This window comes from Scleropages formosus, chromosome 23 (assembly GCF_900964775.1).
Source record: "Scleropages formosus chromosome 23, fSclFor1.1, whole genome shotgun sequence".
Classification (NCBI taxonomy): Eukaryota; Metazoa; Chordata; class Actinopteri; order Osteoglossiformes; family Osteoglossidae; genus Scleropages; species Scleropages formosus.
Window position 1 is genome coordinate 10,332,958 of NC_041828.1, and position 14,957 is coordinate 10,347,914.

A 14,957-nucleotide genomic window follows, 5' to 3' on the forward strand; every position below is an offset into this window, starting at 1 on the left:
TTCTCTGCAGCTTCTCCCGCTTCCTTTCAGCAAACACAGATGGCAGCATGGATTAGTTCTCTTCTCGGAATACCATTCAGAATATCGTGACAGAAGAATAATGGAAATTGTTCTTTGACAGATGCTGATTTTTTATAAACCCGCAGCTGAAAGGAAATCTGCAAAGAAGAAAACAAGAATATAGAGTAATCGGACTGGTATTTCATAGTCATTTTGGAGACTTTGTCAAAAAAAAAGAACATTTTTGTGACCTATTAGTTTATCGTTTTATTTATTCTGCAGATTTTATAAGAGCTTAAACAAACAGTAATAATTATTGTACACAAAACATTTGCAGGAATATTTACAGTTTTGCCAGATATGTGCTTTACAGTAGCCAAGTTATGCTGCGTTAAAAAAAAATGAATCACAACTTTTCAATTACGTTCTAAGTTTTATGAGAAGGATGTACTCTATACTGTTCAATAACTATCGAGAATCTACCCTTGTGTACAACTACTAAAGGCAGCACTGGCAATTTATTCCAAGGCCCCTCAGCACGCAATGTATGAAGCTTTGTAAATGTCAGTAGGTAAATGACATGAAGCTGACAACGCATTCGTCTTCCATACCTAGGAACACTGATATTGTTCTTCTATGTCACTTTGATCTATTGTTATTGGCCTTCATGTGATCCTCATGGCAACAGTGTTTTTATATATACAGTACTAAAAACTGGTATTGTTACCTGCTCAAAATGCCTTTGTTTATAATAAGATCCACTGTTTGTAGAGACTTTTATGTCAGAAGAACATTGCGCCTGGAAAACGTACAGAGGTCAACTAACTCCAAAAAAAAAAACAAATCATATTTGGTTCAGCACCGAATTCATGAAAAAAAAAAAAAATCTGTTGGCTGGTTCAAAATAAAAAAATAGCTAGATAATTACATACCACTTCAGTAGGCAGAGAATGACCCACCGTAAGCTCACTGCGCAATAGCAATTTATTTACATTACCGACGGTAATTTTTGTCCTTCAAATAATTGCACTATGAGTAGACAGGGCCATGAAGTCTGGTCCTTTGTGATCTGAATTTGAGTATAACCGTGTTTTAATTTCAAACAACATAACATCAACATCTTTAAAACATACTGCATATTTAAAGCGATTTTTATCAGAGCCACAGTAAAAAGAAGTCTATTATACTGAACATCACCATAACACTATTTTCACCCATACAAGTGAGTATTCTTCTTTTCATTCCCACATTAAATATATATTTTCTTATACTTAAATATGCAGTTGAATGATGTTCTGTTGCTTCTTTCTCCTCATGCAGTACGTGCCAGGCACAGCTCACCTAGAGGCCTTAGTGTATTTGGAGCATCACACATTGGTGCAATTGGTGGAGGGGGGTGTGCCTATTCTGCTCCTCATCTCCTTTGTGTTGTTCAGCGGGGAGCTGCTGGCAAAGTGGCAGCTGAAGACCTGCACGTAGGCCTTCCTGAAGTTCTCCGACAGGAAGGCGTAGATGATGGGGTTGATAGATGAGTTGCTGTAGGCCAGGCAGTGGGCCGTCACCCGGAACACGAAGGACGCCTGGTTCAGGGGGAAGGTCCCAAACTCTACCCAGAGGTGGACGATGTGGTGAGGCAACCAGGAGAGGCAAAAGACCACCACTACCACGAGCACAGTCTGCGCAGTCTGAAGAACAGGGTGGAGATCATAGTCATAAACAGGTGGAAATAATACATACCAACAGTTTTTTAACCACATTTTCACAGGGCTACAACTGTTATTTATTGTCCTGGACTCGTCTCACGCTGCTGCGTATCTGCACTTTATGTAGTCTCGCGTACTGTGCTGTGTTGCACCATGGTCCCGAAGAAATGACATCTCGTTCCACCGTATACAAGCTATGTAGAGAAATGACAATAAAAACCCACTTGACTTGACTTATTTCCTAGATAGCGAGGGATGGTGGCAGGACGCTAAGGGCAAACTGCCACAGGAAACAAATGGTGTGATAGAGCAACATGAGAGGAATGATCAAAGGGCCAGACAAACAAGTTTATGATCATTTATATTAATAAAATATGTTTTTGGGTGTACTTTTAAAGTCTGCTGAGGAAGATTCATTTCCCAAGCTAAAAGGATTTTTTATATTATATAATGGTTGAAAGAGAAATGTTACTCATAACGAATTAAAAAATCAAGTGCTGTCTTGTTTAATAATTTATCATGTTTTTACTAAGAAATGCCGACACATAAAACATTTTCATGTTTACATGGTAATTAATCTGGAAAACGAACACATTTAATGTGTTTAATAAAGCTTACGCTGGCTCTTATAACAAGATGGGGATACGTCTACATCCGTCTTTTGAACAAAGAAGCGTATCATGCAAATCGTGTAACTTAACGTCCAATGTACGTTATGAAGCATATAATGCAATCATGTAACTCTTCTGTGCATGAAATAATTTTCTGAATGCTAAAGTAAGATGTAGAAATTTGTACCAAGAAGGATACCTTGTGGTCTCAAGCAAATCTGTAATCCATAAGCAATGGATGACAATTAATATCTGCTATGTGCAGAATAATCTCCCACTTGCTGCACAGGTATGGTGTCATGAGAAATGCCAGAGAGAAATGTGTGAGCAGAGCTACAAAACACTCTCTAAGTCAAAAGAATCTCCACTTGAGCCACATTTTACCAAAACTGTGAGAAAAACATGCTTACATACCTTTCTCTTCGATGCCTCGGACTTTTTTGAAAAGCCTCTTAGCTTTTTGCGCAGGTGGTTTAAAACCTGTGTATACATAACACGATATAATTAACTACATAAGATGAATTTCATAAACAGTGGCACAGTGAGTAGCACTGCTGTCCCCCAGCATCTGGGTGATGCAAGAGGATGTGGATTTGGTCCCCACTCACTCTGTGTGGAGTTTACATGTTCTCTGGGTGCTCTGGTTTCCTCCCACAGTCCAAAGTTGTTCAGGTTCCTCCATAGTGCGTGTGACAGAGAGAGTGTGTTCCACTGATGTATGGATGAGTGACCCATTGTAAGTAGTGTATCTAGCAGTGTAAGTCACCACGGTGAATAAGGTACGTGAGCTGATAACTAAATTGTATCCATTGGAAGTAGCTTTGGAGAGAAGCATCTTTTAAATAAATACATGTAATGTAATGTAATGTAAATATAAGCCAGCATATGTTTTTAGGCAAAAGATGCAGCAAAATTGTGGAAAAGAGAAAATTGTTGGCTAAACTGTGATTTTCCCCAAACTTTTCAGGAAGTTACTTTAAAAATAAAGAAAAAAAAACTACAGTCCTTAGAAAAGCAGCATTACTTGTTGGGAGAAATACTGAGGAAGGGAAAATGTGCCCTCAACTTGCCACAAAAGGAAATAAAAAGAGCCATTACATAAATGATCAAGTAAACAAACATGCATGTTATATTTATTCATTTAGCTGACACTTTTTTTCCTTAAGTGACTAACAGCATTAAGGTCTTTACAATTAATTACACACTTACAACACGGCTGGGTAACTTGACTGGAGGAATTTAGGGTAAGCACTTTGTGAAGGGTACTAGCTGGAGGGGAAGCAAACCTGCGACCTTTTGGGTCCAAAGGCAGCTGCAGCTATCTATCTATCTATAAGGTTATACTGTCTGAAGGAAATCATAAGAATAAAAAACCACTGCAATGCAACGAACACTGGCGAGTATTAAAATACATGCGTAGTCTAGACATATGACCTCCCCCACACACACACACACATACAGTCTATGACTATGAAAGAGTGATGGGAACGTGTCCGGTCACCCTAGGCATAACAAAACGCAATGAAAGGAAGACTGGAGAACTGCTGCAATGACGAGTCAAAATGCAGTGAATTACTATAGTACATTTAAACGATGCTTTTCTGCAAAGCGACTCACAGTGGTGAAAGACCTACAGCTGGGTAATTTTTTAGGGGAGCGACTTAGGGTAAGTAGAACTTGCCCAAGGTACTAGAGCTGGAGGTGAGACTCGAACCTACAACCTTTCGGTCTAGAAGAAGCAAGCAAGGCTGGCTCATTACTGCTTACCACTACCGGGCAACCAGCTACACTGTAGTACAAGAGCAGTACGAGAGTCGTACAGGATGGTGCACGTGCGGCGCGTGCTCAGACAGCAGTGACTCAGGGCGGCGCGCTCCGCTCACCTTCGCGTAACAGAAGGAGATCAAGAGAAGCGGCAGCATGTAGCCGAAGACGAAGGTGAACACCACGTAGAGCTTTCTCCTGCTCTGGTCCGGCCACACTTCCCAGCAGAAGGTGCCTTCCTCTCCCCTGTGGACTATGCTCTGGTGGTAGGCAACAGGAGCTGCCATGGCCAGGGAGAGCACCCAGATGGACAGCACCCCGAGCAAGGCGTGCCGCGCCAGGCGGATGGACGAGGACCTCCTGGAGTGCACGATGGCCACGTAGCGGTCCACGGACATGACGGACAGGGTGAAGATACTGACCAGCATGGAGACCGTGAAGAAGTAGTGGATGAACTTGCAGATGAGGGCTCCCAGGACCCACGTGGGCAGCATGTAGACCGTGGACTGGAAGGGGACGCAGGACACCAGGTAGGACAGGTCCGCGATGCTCAGGTTCAGGATGAAGATGTTGGTGGTGCTTCTCGGCTTACCGGGTCTGTCCCGGGCCAGGACCGTGATGACCATGGAATTTCCCAGCACCCCGAGGCCGAAGATGAGCCCGAATATGAGAAGGGTGATGACATTGTCGGTCCCGATCTCAAAAACCGCTTCCAGGGGAACATCTCCAGTGTCCGACTGGTTCCCAAAGCTCACTTCTCCACTTTGGTTGGGCGAGGAAAACTGCTCCATCACCTCTTCCGCTTCAGAAGAATTCCTCCCTACACTACTAACTAAGACGCGCACATTTCTTCACTTTCTATGCACGAACAAATTGGAACAAAAAGTGCGACGCATTGATTGATTTGCGCAATTCCTCACACACTCCCAATCATCATGTCTGAATTCAAAACGCACATAACGTTGAGCACTTACGCCTGGCTTTTTCAGAGACTCTCTTAAGTAAACTAATGCAAATTATTCATTGTTTAATTCACACGGCTAACATTTTTATTGTTTTATCCAATGCAGCTGTTGCGTTCTCGCGCGTAAAAGCGCTGCGATGCGGCGCGACGCGACGCGTTCCCAGCACAGGAGCCCGACTAAATACTCTTTATTCCCTCGAGCCCGGCCATGCGTTCGCTCCACGGCTCTTCCCGCTCTCATCCTCTCCTGCTCCACTTCTCTTCCCCTCTTTCCTCCCTCTGTCGTGCACCTCAGTGCCCCCCTTCCGTGTTATTCAGTCCGTGGGCTGCGCCTGCGGCGCGTCAGCGCTCCTCTCCCAGTCTGCGCGTCCACTATCCAGCATCTACCCAACACTCTAAGAAAACCCTTGGGAGGGAACAAAAATGATTAGATTTACCTTTAATTTCTAGTTATCATTTCGTCACATGTCATTTCAGCGCAGCTGCTGAAACCTACATGTACTTGATGCGTTATTCATTGTTGGCACATTTTACTGAAAAGACAGGGTCCAGTGTTCATGTTAAATCTCCAGCTTCACTGAATGGACAGCACAAGGCAGAAAATGCAAAAAAACCCACAAAACTCATAATTATAGTGGTCAAATATTATAAACACATATAAATCCCCCTCATTTATGGCATTTTTTTAAATTGCAGTTGATGTTTATTGTATTATTAACTGTTACTTAGCTGATGCCTTCATCCAAGGTGGCTCACTGATACATAGTCAGCTTTGCTATGATTAATGGCCTTTCAAACATCAACATACTATTACTGTATCAATTCAAGTTGGGACCTTGATCGAGGTAGCTAAATAGGAGTGGGATTTAAACCCTGGATCTTCTGAATGTAAGGCAAAAGTCTCAGCCACTACACCAAATGTAAATGCAAACCACATTTGCACAATTTCAATCTTTACAGCAGAAATTAAACGGTGCAGCCTAATTTACATGCAGAAATGATGGCCAGCTGACATAATGAGTGCAGTGAAGAGCTGTGTGACAGAAACTGCAGCATTATGACTGGTGTCCTCTTCAGGAGCGCGTGTGGATGCTTGGCAGGCTGATTTATAAACACAGATATCATGAGAGTTTGCCAGAATTCACCTTATGGTGCCAAAGTCTGTGTTTTGTAACACAGCAATTAGCCTTAAATGCTCTTTCCTACCCAGTGATAAGGCTCAGCTGTCGATGAGTGTATCTGGAAACCTGGCTTCCCTCCACCCTGTGTTTCTCATTGTAGTTGGGAGCATTTGGCAGTTAACATTGGCTACTGACATTTTGCATTGTTCGGGAATATGCATAGTGTGTTTAGATTTAATTGATTTTAAACTCTGACAGGTGAGGTGGCATTAGTGATGAAAGCAGAAAAAAATCCATAAAATATAGATAAAGACTGGTTTCTGAACTCACGTCTGACCAAAAGTATTTCTGTGGCATCTGGAATGCCATGTGCCATATACCAAAAAGTACAAAAGTCTCTTCTTGGAAGTCTAAAATAAGACTGTACTGTCTTAACATAATTACATACATCTATTCATAACTACAGCATATAGCCAACACTACATATTTCCTTTGCACACATGTATAGAGAGAATGAAAGTTTAGGATGGCATTATTCCAGTATAATGTTAAGGATAAAGATTTGCTTAGTTTAAAGTCTAAGTACCATTTTGGTTGTCACTGTATTTTCAATTAGTTGCTGTCTGCTATAAATAGTTGTACTGGACAAATTCGACAAACAGCTCACATATTTGAGGTTGTGAGTCACATCTGATTCCTCTGCAGTGGGTATTCTTTTGATTCTTGTTTTTAGAGTATGGTAAATCAAAATGTAAGAATATCACATTTAATCTGCATTACTTTGTTCAAAATGCATCACTTATCTACATGTATCTGCGATGGGTGTGTCGTGGAGGTGTGTTAATGGAGACCCGGAGAGATGAAAGCTGCATGCGGAATTGAAAATATTCTCCCGTTATTATTTCGCCATTTCCACACAGTTGCATTGTAGGGGCAGTGGTCATACCCAGCAGTGTAGGTCAGTCTTGCAGCGGTCATGGGCAAGGTGTGGTACCGCTCAGGTGACCACGGAGAAAGGGACAGCACACTAGAGGTAACTGGATCACCTTTGCTACACTGTCCTACAACCCTGAGGTTCAACACTTGCAATCCCACAATTAATTTGATCCCATTTCTGCCATCTGGAAAGGATGGTTTGATGGCTCCCTTTGAAATGGCTCGCTAAAACTGAAAGAGTGCGTCCAAGTGGAATAAAATATGTACCCTCATTTATGGACCCTGGGTGCCACTAATCCGCATTTCACCGGTCTTAACTGTAATTTTACAGTTCTTAGCACGTTACTACATTCCCAGCAACGTTTGTCATTTTTTAAAATCAGCATTCCAGAATTGTGTTCATGTGCTGAATTGCTTGGTTTCTATCATTATTATAATAACATAGGTCATAAGGTTAGTCATAATATTTGGCTGATTCATTTTAAGAAAAACACGGTCATATGGCCGTTTTGTGCAATCATTGTAACATCACTTTAGGAGGAAATGTTATGAAAATAACCCGTTTTGATTTTTTCAGGGCATTGCTGTTGCCAGTAGATGGGGCTTTTACTGACAGCAATAAACAATTAATTATCATTCTTTATATCAATCCTCAATATGCAATTTTTTGATATTGGCAGTTTGACGGCTTCCAAATCATTTGGCTAAAATGTGGCTGCCATAAAAAGTCTGAAAAAAACATTATCTGCATACTAATTTAAAATCTACTCATTTAAAATCTTCTTATACTTCGGAAACTATTCTCCATTTTTGTCTGTCATAGTACAGCAAAATATCTACTATATAAGTGTATAAGAGGAGCCCTTGACTGGAGGAGTGAAAAGAACCTTATCGCAGATGCTTTAGGTACAAGGTACAACTAAAAAATTAATAGCATTTACTAAAAATTTATCAAAGACTGCATTGCAGGGTCTGAGTCATCGTATTCTTCCAAGTCCTTATCCAGGAGGGATGAGATGTGTCCCTCGGCTGATCGTCAGGACAGGCCGATACGCAGAGCATGAAGGAAGCTGCTGCTGTGAGGCCACCATAGAGGAAATAATAGTAAGAAATATGGACCAACGGAAGGGATCTTACGGTAACCTGTGACTGGTCACTGTCGAGTGGGCCTGCTTTTCGCCTCCACATATGGGGAAAGATGAAAGAATGGATTACAGTATATAGATTACCCATCATCCAAGGGGCATTTCTGCAGGTTGTCAAAAAAGACATGACAGTAATAAACTTCTGGGTGAAAAAAATGCCGAAAAATTCGATGCTTTTCAGACGTGGATTATGACGTGTGGACTCTGGTTTGTTGCTGGAAGATTATGACTGTGATTTTCTGCAAATTAGTCTGTGACGTACATAAAGCGCTTGCAGGAATCATATTCTTTAGAGAGTTTCATCAGGCTGATTGTCATTCATACCTGAACCTGTGAGATCATTTTCAGGGTTAGATATGGCTTGACTGTGTTACACTGAGAACACATATGGAGGAAGGCTGTGATACAGCGTTCAGGACAACCAGTAAGAAGAATAAGCTGTTATGAAACTATTTTTTCATATGAGGTGTAAATTATGGGCAACCACCACACACACACACACATTTTCAGAACCGCTCATCCCATACAAGGTCACAGGGAACCGGGGCCAACCCAGGGCGTAAGGAGACACGCCCAGGACAGGACACCAGTCCATCGCAAGGCACCCCAAGCAGGACTTGAACCCCAAACCCACAGGAGAGCAGGACTGTGGTCCAACCCACTGCGCCACCGCACCAGGCAACCACTGTTTGACTGAAAATCCAAACCCTTCTCAAATTGTAGAAGTCTTGGTAGAAGTTACTTGACTTGTCAACGGCATAATTTAAACTGAGTGAATTTCCCTCCGTTTACGTGGAAATTCTCAGGTTTCATTGTTCATCGAATCAGAATGTTGATTTGCATCATGCGATTTCATCCCTGGTCCTGGTGGAATCACCCTGTGTTGATTTTTATTTCTGCTGAGCTCATAATTTTTCATAAGAGAGCTGCCGAATGAAGGAACTGCACAGTTACTGTACGTTCAATGAAACGCTTTAATGTGAAACCAGATTTTTTTGGCTGCGGAAGCCAGTTTTTTCCAAGAATTTTTTTCTCACTTTCCATGTGTTATTATTGCGAGACGGTGCAAGAACAACATGATATGCCCATGAGAGTTTAAAAAAAATGTCATTTCCAGGAAGCAACTCATAATTAAGTAAGGTACTTTTTATAAGGGAAAAAATGTCATTTTTCCCAGAAAATATAGCACGACTTTGCCATTACCAAGAAAGCTCTTTTTACTGACCTTTCAGCTGGAGGAACTTCAGGAAATGATACAGTCGAATAACTGACCCCATCATGATGTTCTCACTGGGTCTTTACCAACAAGTCTGGTCTTAGTTTGCTGTAATATCAGATGTTTGTCATGCCCACAGTATTTTTTTCCTTCCATCGTTGAATTTCGACAGGTTGATGTTTCTACGAGCTTGTTGGCTTGGTCTCATGTGTGCGGTATAAGTCTTTTCAGAGCCCCCAGGGGTCAAGGTTAGCAGGACTTGGTAGAATGTCATGCCAGTCATTATCTTTTGGCCCTCCTGCTCTTTTTCCCCACTGTGTCCATCTGCCTTGCAACCCGAGCCCAGCCACTCTTGCAACCCTACCGTCCCCCACCATGTGTAGGGATTCTGCATTCACCGTGTCCTTCCATTACTAGCGTTATTTTACACTGCTTTAGACACAGAAAATGAAGGCACTTAAAAAAAAATAAGTGAAATTGTACTCATTTGTCCCATTTAGTGCTATTCAAATATGTGCGCTTTAAATGGTGCGCTCACCAAGTATTGCGTAATGTACATTCTTATTATTTTATGCTTAGTCTGCATTTATTTTTGTATGAGCTCATCTTCTTACTTTTGGTGTTCTTCATTGTTGAAAGATCTTTCCATCGTAATGGTCTTTATTAATACAACTCGGACTTTATTTTATTTTTCATTGTCATGATTGTGTTGTAGGTAAAACGAGCTTTTTTGAAAATCTGTTTCTGCGTCTATCATGTTCTGAGGCTCTTCTGTTTCCATAGTGACCCTTTTTCTTCTTGCCTGTACTCAGAATGTTTTTCTTCCATTGAAACTTAATGCCGCAGCAGGTGATCATGTGTTTAAGTGCATAAGGCAGATCACATTTGGGAATATTCATCTTTAATTAAATTTTGCAGAATTTAATTAAATTTGTTTAATGTACTTCTGATTTCTTTAATGTACTTTCTTTTCTTTTTTTATGGTTTTGATGAACACTTTGTTTTCATTGCTAAATTGGGTGGGCCTTTACTTTTATGAAGATATACAAAGGCACTTTCCGTGAGGTCAAGCTGACCTTTGCACTGAAATAATCCACTAGCAGTCCCATCATCGAACCTAAACCCCAGTGTCACAATAATTCTTAAACCTGGACACAGTCCAATAAAATTTAAGGGAGTGGCTGCTAAAACATACTTTCTGTCCCAAGGGCTACAGAACACAGAATACATGACTTAAAGAGTCATTGCAATTTTTCCATAAACTCACACTATGGGCAGTGTTTACAAACATCACTTTCAACTTTGAGAGGGGTGTACCTTCCAAAAGGCAGGACTATGACACACAACGCATAAATAGTATTATAAAAATACTGGGTGGCTTGAGGTCAGTTAAAGCTACCCATTAAACGTCCCTTTAAAAGTTTACCCCAACCCAACCAGACAGGAAAGTGCTTAATAGCTCTCACTGTAAAATTTCAAACCTATCCTAGTATAAGCAAAGGTACTGTCACTCAAGGGGGTGTGGTGGTGTGGCAGGGCTAGGGTTCAAGCCCTACCTGGGGTGCCTTGTGATGGACTGGCGCCCTGCCCTGGGTGTGTCCCCTCCCACTTCGGCCCTGCCCTGCATTGCCAGGTTAGACTCTGGTTCGCCACAACCTGGCTTTGGACAAGTGGTTGTTGACGATGGATGGACTGCCAGTCAACCACCTGACCCTCATACCCTAGTAAAGGAGGAACTGCCATAACAAGTTTAAATTAAAATCATTTTACATTTATTCATTTAGCAGACACTTTTGTCCAAAGCGATGTACATCTCAGCAAAAGTACAATTTACTTAAGAACAATCTATATATATATGCAAATATTTTTTTAAAAAATATAAAACACTTCATCTAAAAATTATTGTTGAATTATTACATGTATTCCACTTCCGACCGAGTGAGCTATGTTAACAAATGACTAAGCATTTAAAGGTAAATAGAGCCTGGTCTTTTGTGAATGTTCTGTTCACTGACAGTTCCACTTATTGTTCTCACATTCGTTTTGAAATTTGCGGGTTACCTCTGTCTCTTTAGCGGAGAAGGCCTGTTTTTGTGCCGCTTTTCAAAACGCATTCAATCCAACGGTTTCATAAACCGCTCTTTAAATCTGTGCTCAGGATGGGGGTGTTATGATAGCTGCTGATACATTCAACAATAACACGCCTGGATAGTCAGAGGTGGTGGGTGTTGCCTTGGCAAGTACACTGGAAAACATACAGGCGTCAGCTAGTAAACAAAATCGAAAACACACACACACACACATTTTCAGAACCGCTTGTCCCATACAGGGTCACGGGGAACCGGAGCCTACCCGGTAACACAGGGCATAAGGCCAGAGGGAGAGGGGACACACCCAGGACGGGACGCCAGTCCGTCGCAAGGCACCCCAAGCGGGACTCGAACCCCAGACCCACTAGAGAGCAGGACCGTGGTCCAACTCACTGCACCACCGCACCCCCTCTATTATTAAACAGTCACTATTAAATGATTTTTCAAGCCTGCAGGTGTCTGAGTCGTTAAGGCTTGTAAAATGAATTTCCCTGCGTCCAATCCCCAGTCCAGCTGTGGCACCTCTGACCAAGGTTCTTCGTTGAACTATAGAGTAGTGAGAATACTCTATTGTATCAATGCATAAATCACTGCAAGGCTGATCATCTAATAATGCATTGGACAAAGGTGTCAGATATGCGATGATAAGTATTAAAAATCCTACTTTTTAATATCTTAGAATGTTGTTAATGACACAAAGTTGCGACGTTGCCATACAAGAGTCAAAACTGAAATGAATACAGAATGGTACAGAATTGATGTATTATTAGAAATAAATCTAAATTCTCTACTTTTTTTTTTTTTAAATAAATCTCTTTGAACAAAACCCCTTTTGTTCACTCTGCATGACCTCCTACTGCAGACAATAGACATAAACATTTCACAAAGAAATGCTGGAGTTTCCAGGTCTGTTTTCTTCCCGAAGTGTGAGAGGAAAACTCAACATTAAGGCACTTTGGCAGATGTACCTGTGGACTGAACCATAGGGAGTGGGAGTAAAGGGTGTAAAAACCAGCGAAGCTGAGGCTCAGATGAAACTAAATGAAGTGGAACGCAGCAGAAACACACCTGTATCTTACAGGTATTTCATATTCATCATGTCTGCATCAATGTGTATGGAATGTGTACAGCGTGTTACTACTGTGTAATTTGATGATATAATAGGCTGTACAGATGGGAGTGAACACTGTATCAAGTATTTACTGTACTGAAAAAGGGCTGAGTGGTACCGTGAAGGGTGTTTGGGCGCATTCTCGCGCGTGTGTGTGTGTGTGTGTGTGGGACAGCAGCAGCAGGGCTCCTGCGGGCTCCAGATAAGTGCCTCCCCACCCCGCACAGACACACACTCTGTGTGCCCGCAGAGCAGGAAGCGAACGGCCACGTTCACCTGAGCGAACACGGGGACGAGGTAAACTCGGGTTAAAACGGGGTATTTTACCGCGCTACGCTACTACGCCGGGCTTCGGACGCGAGCGTGTGCTGTACGTGGTGCGGGCGGGGCGGCGATCGGGACAGTGAGTCCCTTCTTCATTACACACACACTTCAGGATTCCACTGATACCGTTGGCGTTAAGTGTCGCTCCGACGTGCATGGGTTCGAGTCCCACTTGGGACCTCGTTCCGGCTGCGTCCGTCCGTCCATCCGTCCGTCCGCACCTCTCAGAGCTGCAGCGCTGTGCTGGTCGTGTGGATTTGAACACGTCACCGCATCGCTCTCCCTCAGCCGCCGCCTTATTATACTGGGCTATTATTTTATATCATCATGTCATGTTCAGCGGAAATGTAAAAAGTCATGAGCAGCGCTGCCGTCTGGAGAGTTTCTAGCAGCTCGGGCATCGATCCTATTCCTATCCTAGGTGGTCAATCAGTGTCGCTGGTAGCGAACATAACGTGTCTGCTGAGCTGGACTGCATTTTACTGCAATGTCAATGTACTCTACTGCACTGTACTATACAGCAATACTGCTGTGCTTTCGCGTATAATTTACAGTACTGTGCTACATATTACTATGGTGCACTGGACAGTTACTATAAGAATCCTTCACAGTAATGTGCAGTGCTGTGCTTTACTATAAGGAACTACACTATATTGTACTGTTTAGCACTATGGTAATGTACTGTTCAGCACATACTGCACTATACTGTATTGTACAGGCTTTTACAGTACCATTCTATACAGTACTGTGCTGTACCAACGGTACTACTCTATGGCAGCGCAGTGTTCACAGCTTTTGTCCTGCGGTTTGAGAGTGACTAGGTGAAATCTCACCCTTACTGTAGATGTCAAAACTAAAATTTATATTCATCACCTCCTTGATAATGTATTTATCTTCGGGCTTTCGCTCTCATTTCACTAATGTGTTAAACGGGAAGGAAAAGCTGTCCGTTTACATGAGCTCACTGCGGGGTACGACCTCTGGCGTGGACCCCGAGCGTGTACGTCTAGGACGACAGGAGTGAACAAAGGCAGGAGGCGTGGGATTCCTCTCCGGATCTGTCACTGCAGAGAGCAGGAGAGGTAAAGGATTGGACCCAAGTGCGGGTGCATTCGTAGGGACGGACAAAAACAGAGGTCGTGGACGGGCGTGGGTTTTCTAGGCGCGGACGTCGTTTCCGGGGGCGAAGCAAAACTCAGTAACCAGAAGATCAAGCCAGGGTCAGAAACCAGGAGAGTCAAACACAAAACAGGGAACTGGGTACAGGAAGAAGAACGCCGAATGTCACAAAGCCACGTAGGGAGGCGTTTGCAAGATTCCGCACCCGGTACCAGGACGGCACCGCCTTTATACCTGGCCGGGTTGATTGGTACCAGGTGTTGCCGTTATGCTCGCAGGTGTGGGCATGACAAGATCAGTGTACAGTACACTGTAAAGAAGGAACGGTGATTGCTAAGTGAAGCTCGAAATGATGACATGGATTTTAATGAAGTTTTATGTACAATAAAAGGTAACGTTTCCACATCCTTCTGCAGATTCAGTGTTAATACAGCAGGCGTGAAATGTCGAAACAGTAGCTCTTTGCGTCATGGTATAAATCATCAAATTTGAATTTCTTTAAATAGAATATTATTTCTTCAAGACCAAATCCTGTTGCAGTGTTTTTTTGTGGTAATTCTGTGCCTTGACTGACAGCGGTTGTCAGGAGGACTCCTCTGATCTCGCCCACAGGGGGCTGTCACTGCGGAGGGAGCCGAGCAGCAATCATCTGTCCTCCGCCAAGTTTCTCTGCTGACGGTGTAAAACATGTTCACCCATCTTTCCGTGCTTCCTCGGTTTTCTGCTTCAGTTTTCCAAGAAGGGAAAAAAATGCGTAGCGACAAGCTCATAAAAATGAGTCGGAAAGAACACGAGGGACTAAAAGTTTGAACCAAACAGGAGAGAGTGTCTAAGTTAAAATGGTGCATGGGCT

General features: G+C 42.7%; 2 protein-coding genes across 3 annotated transcripts in view; one reads left to right on the forward strand and one right to left on the reverse strand.

Moving 5' to 3' along the window:
- galr1a (galanin receptor 1a) lies at nt 1-5,420 on the reverse strand. Of its 2 annotated transcripts, XM_018750316.2 has the most exons (4): nt 4,198-5,420; nt 2,729-2,794; nt 1,342-1,685; nt 1-158 (listed from the first exon to the last, which is right to left on the reverse strand). In XM_018750316.2, exons 1-3 carry the CDS (start codon nt 4,867-4,869, stop codon nt 1,368-1,370), a joined length of 1,056 nt encoding a protein of 351 aa, XP_018605832.1. In that variant the 5' UTR covers nt 4,870-5,420; the 3' UTR covers nt 1-158; nt 1,342-1,367. The 2 variants fall into 2 exon arrangements, with proteins under 2 accessions (XP_018605832.1, XP_018605831.1); XM_018750315.2 differs by lacking the exon at nt 1-158 and having other exon boundaries at nt 634-1,685.
- The window catches only part of LOC108933292 (myelin basic protein-like), a 25,324-nt gene continuing 14,912 nt past the window's right edge, over nt 4,546-14,957 (forward strand). The window contains exon 1 of the mRNA XM_029248192.1: nt 4,546-4,608. The gene's annotated coding sequence lies outside the window, so the exon portion shown is untranslated. The remainder of the gene's footprint in view (nt 4,609-14,957) is intronic.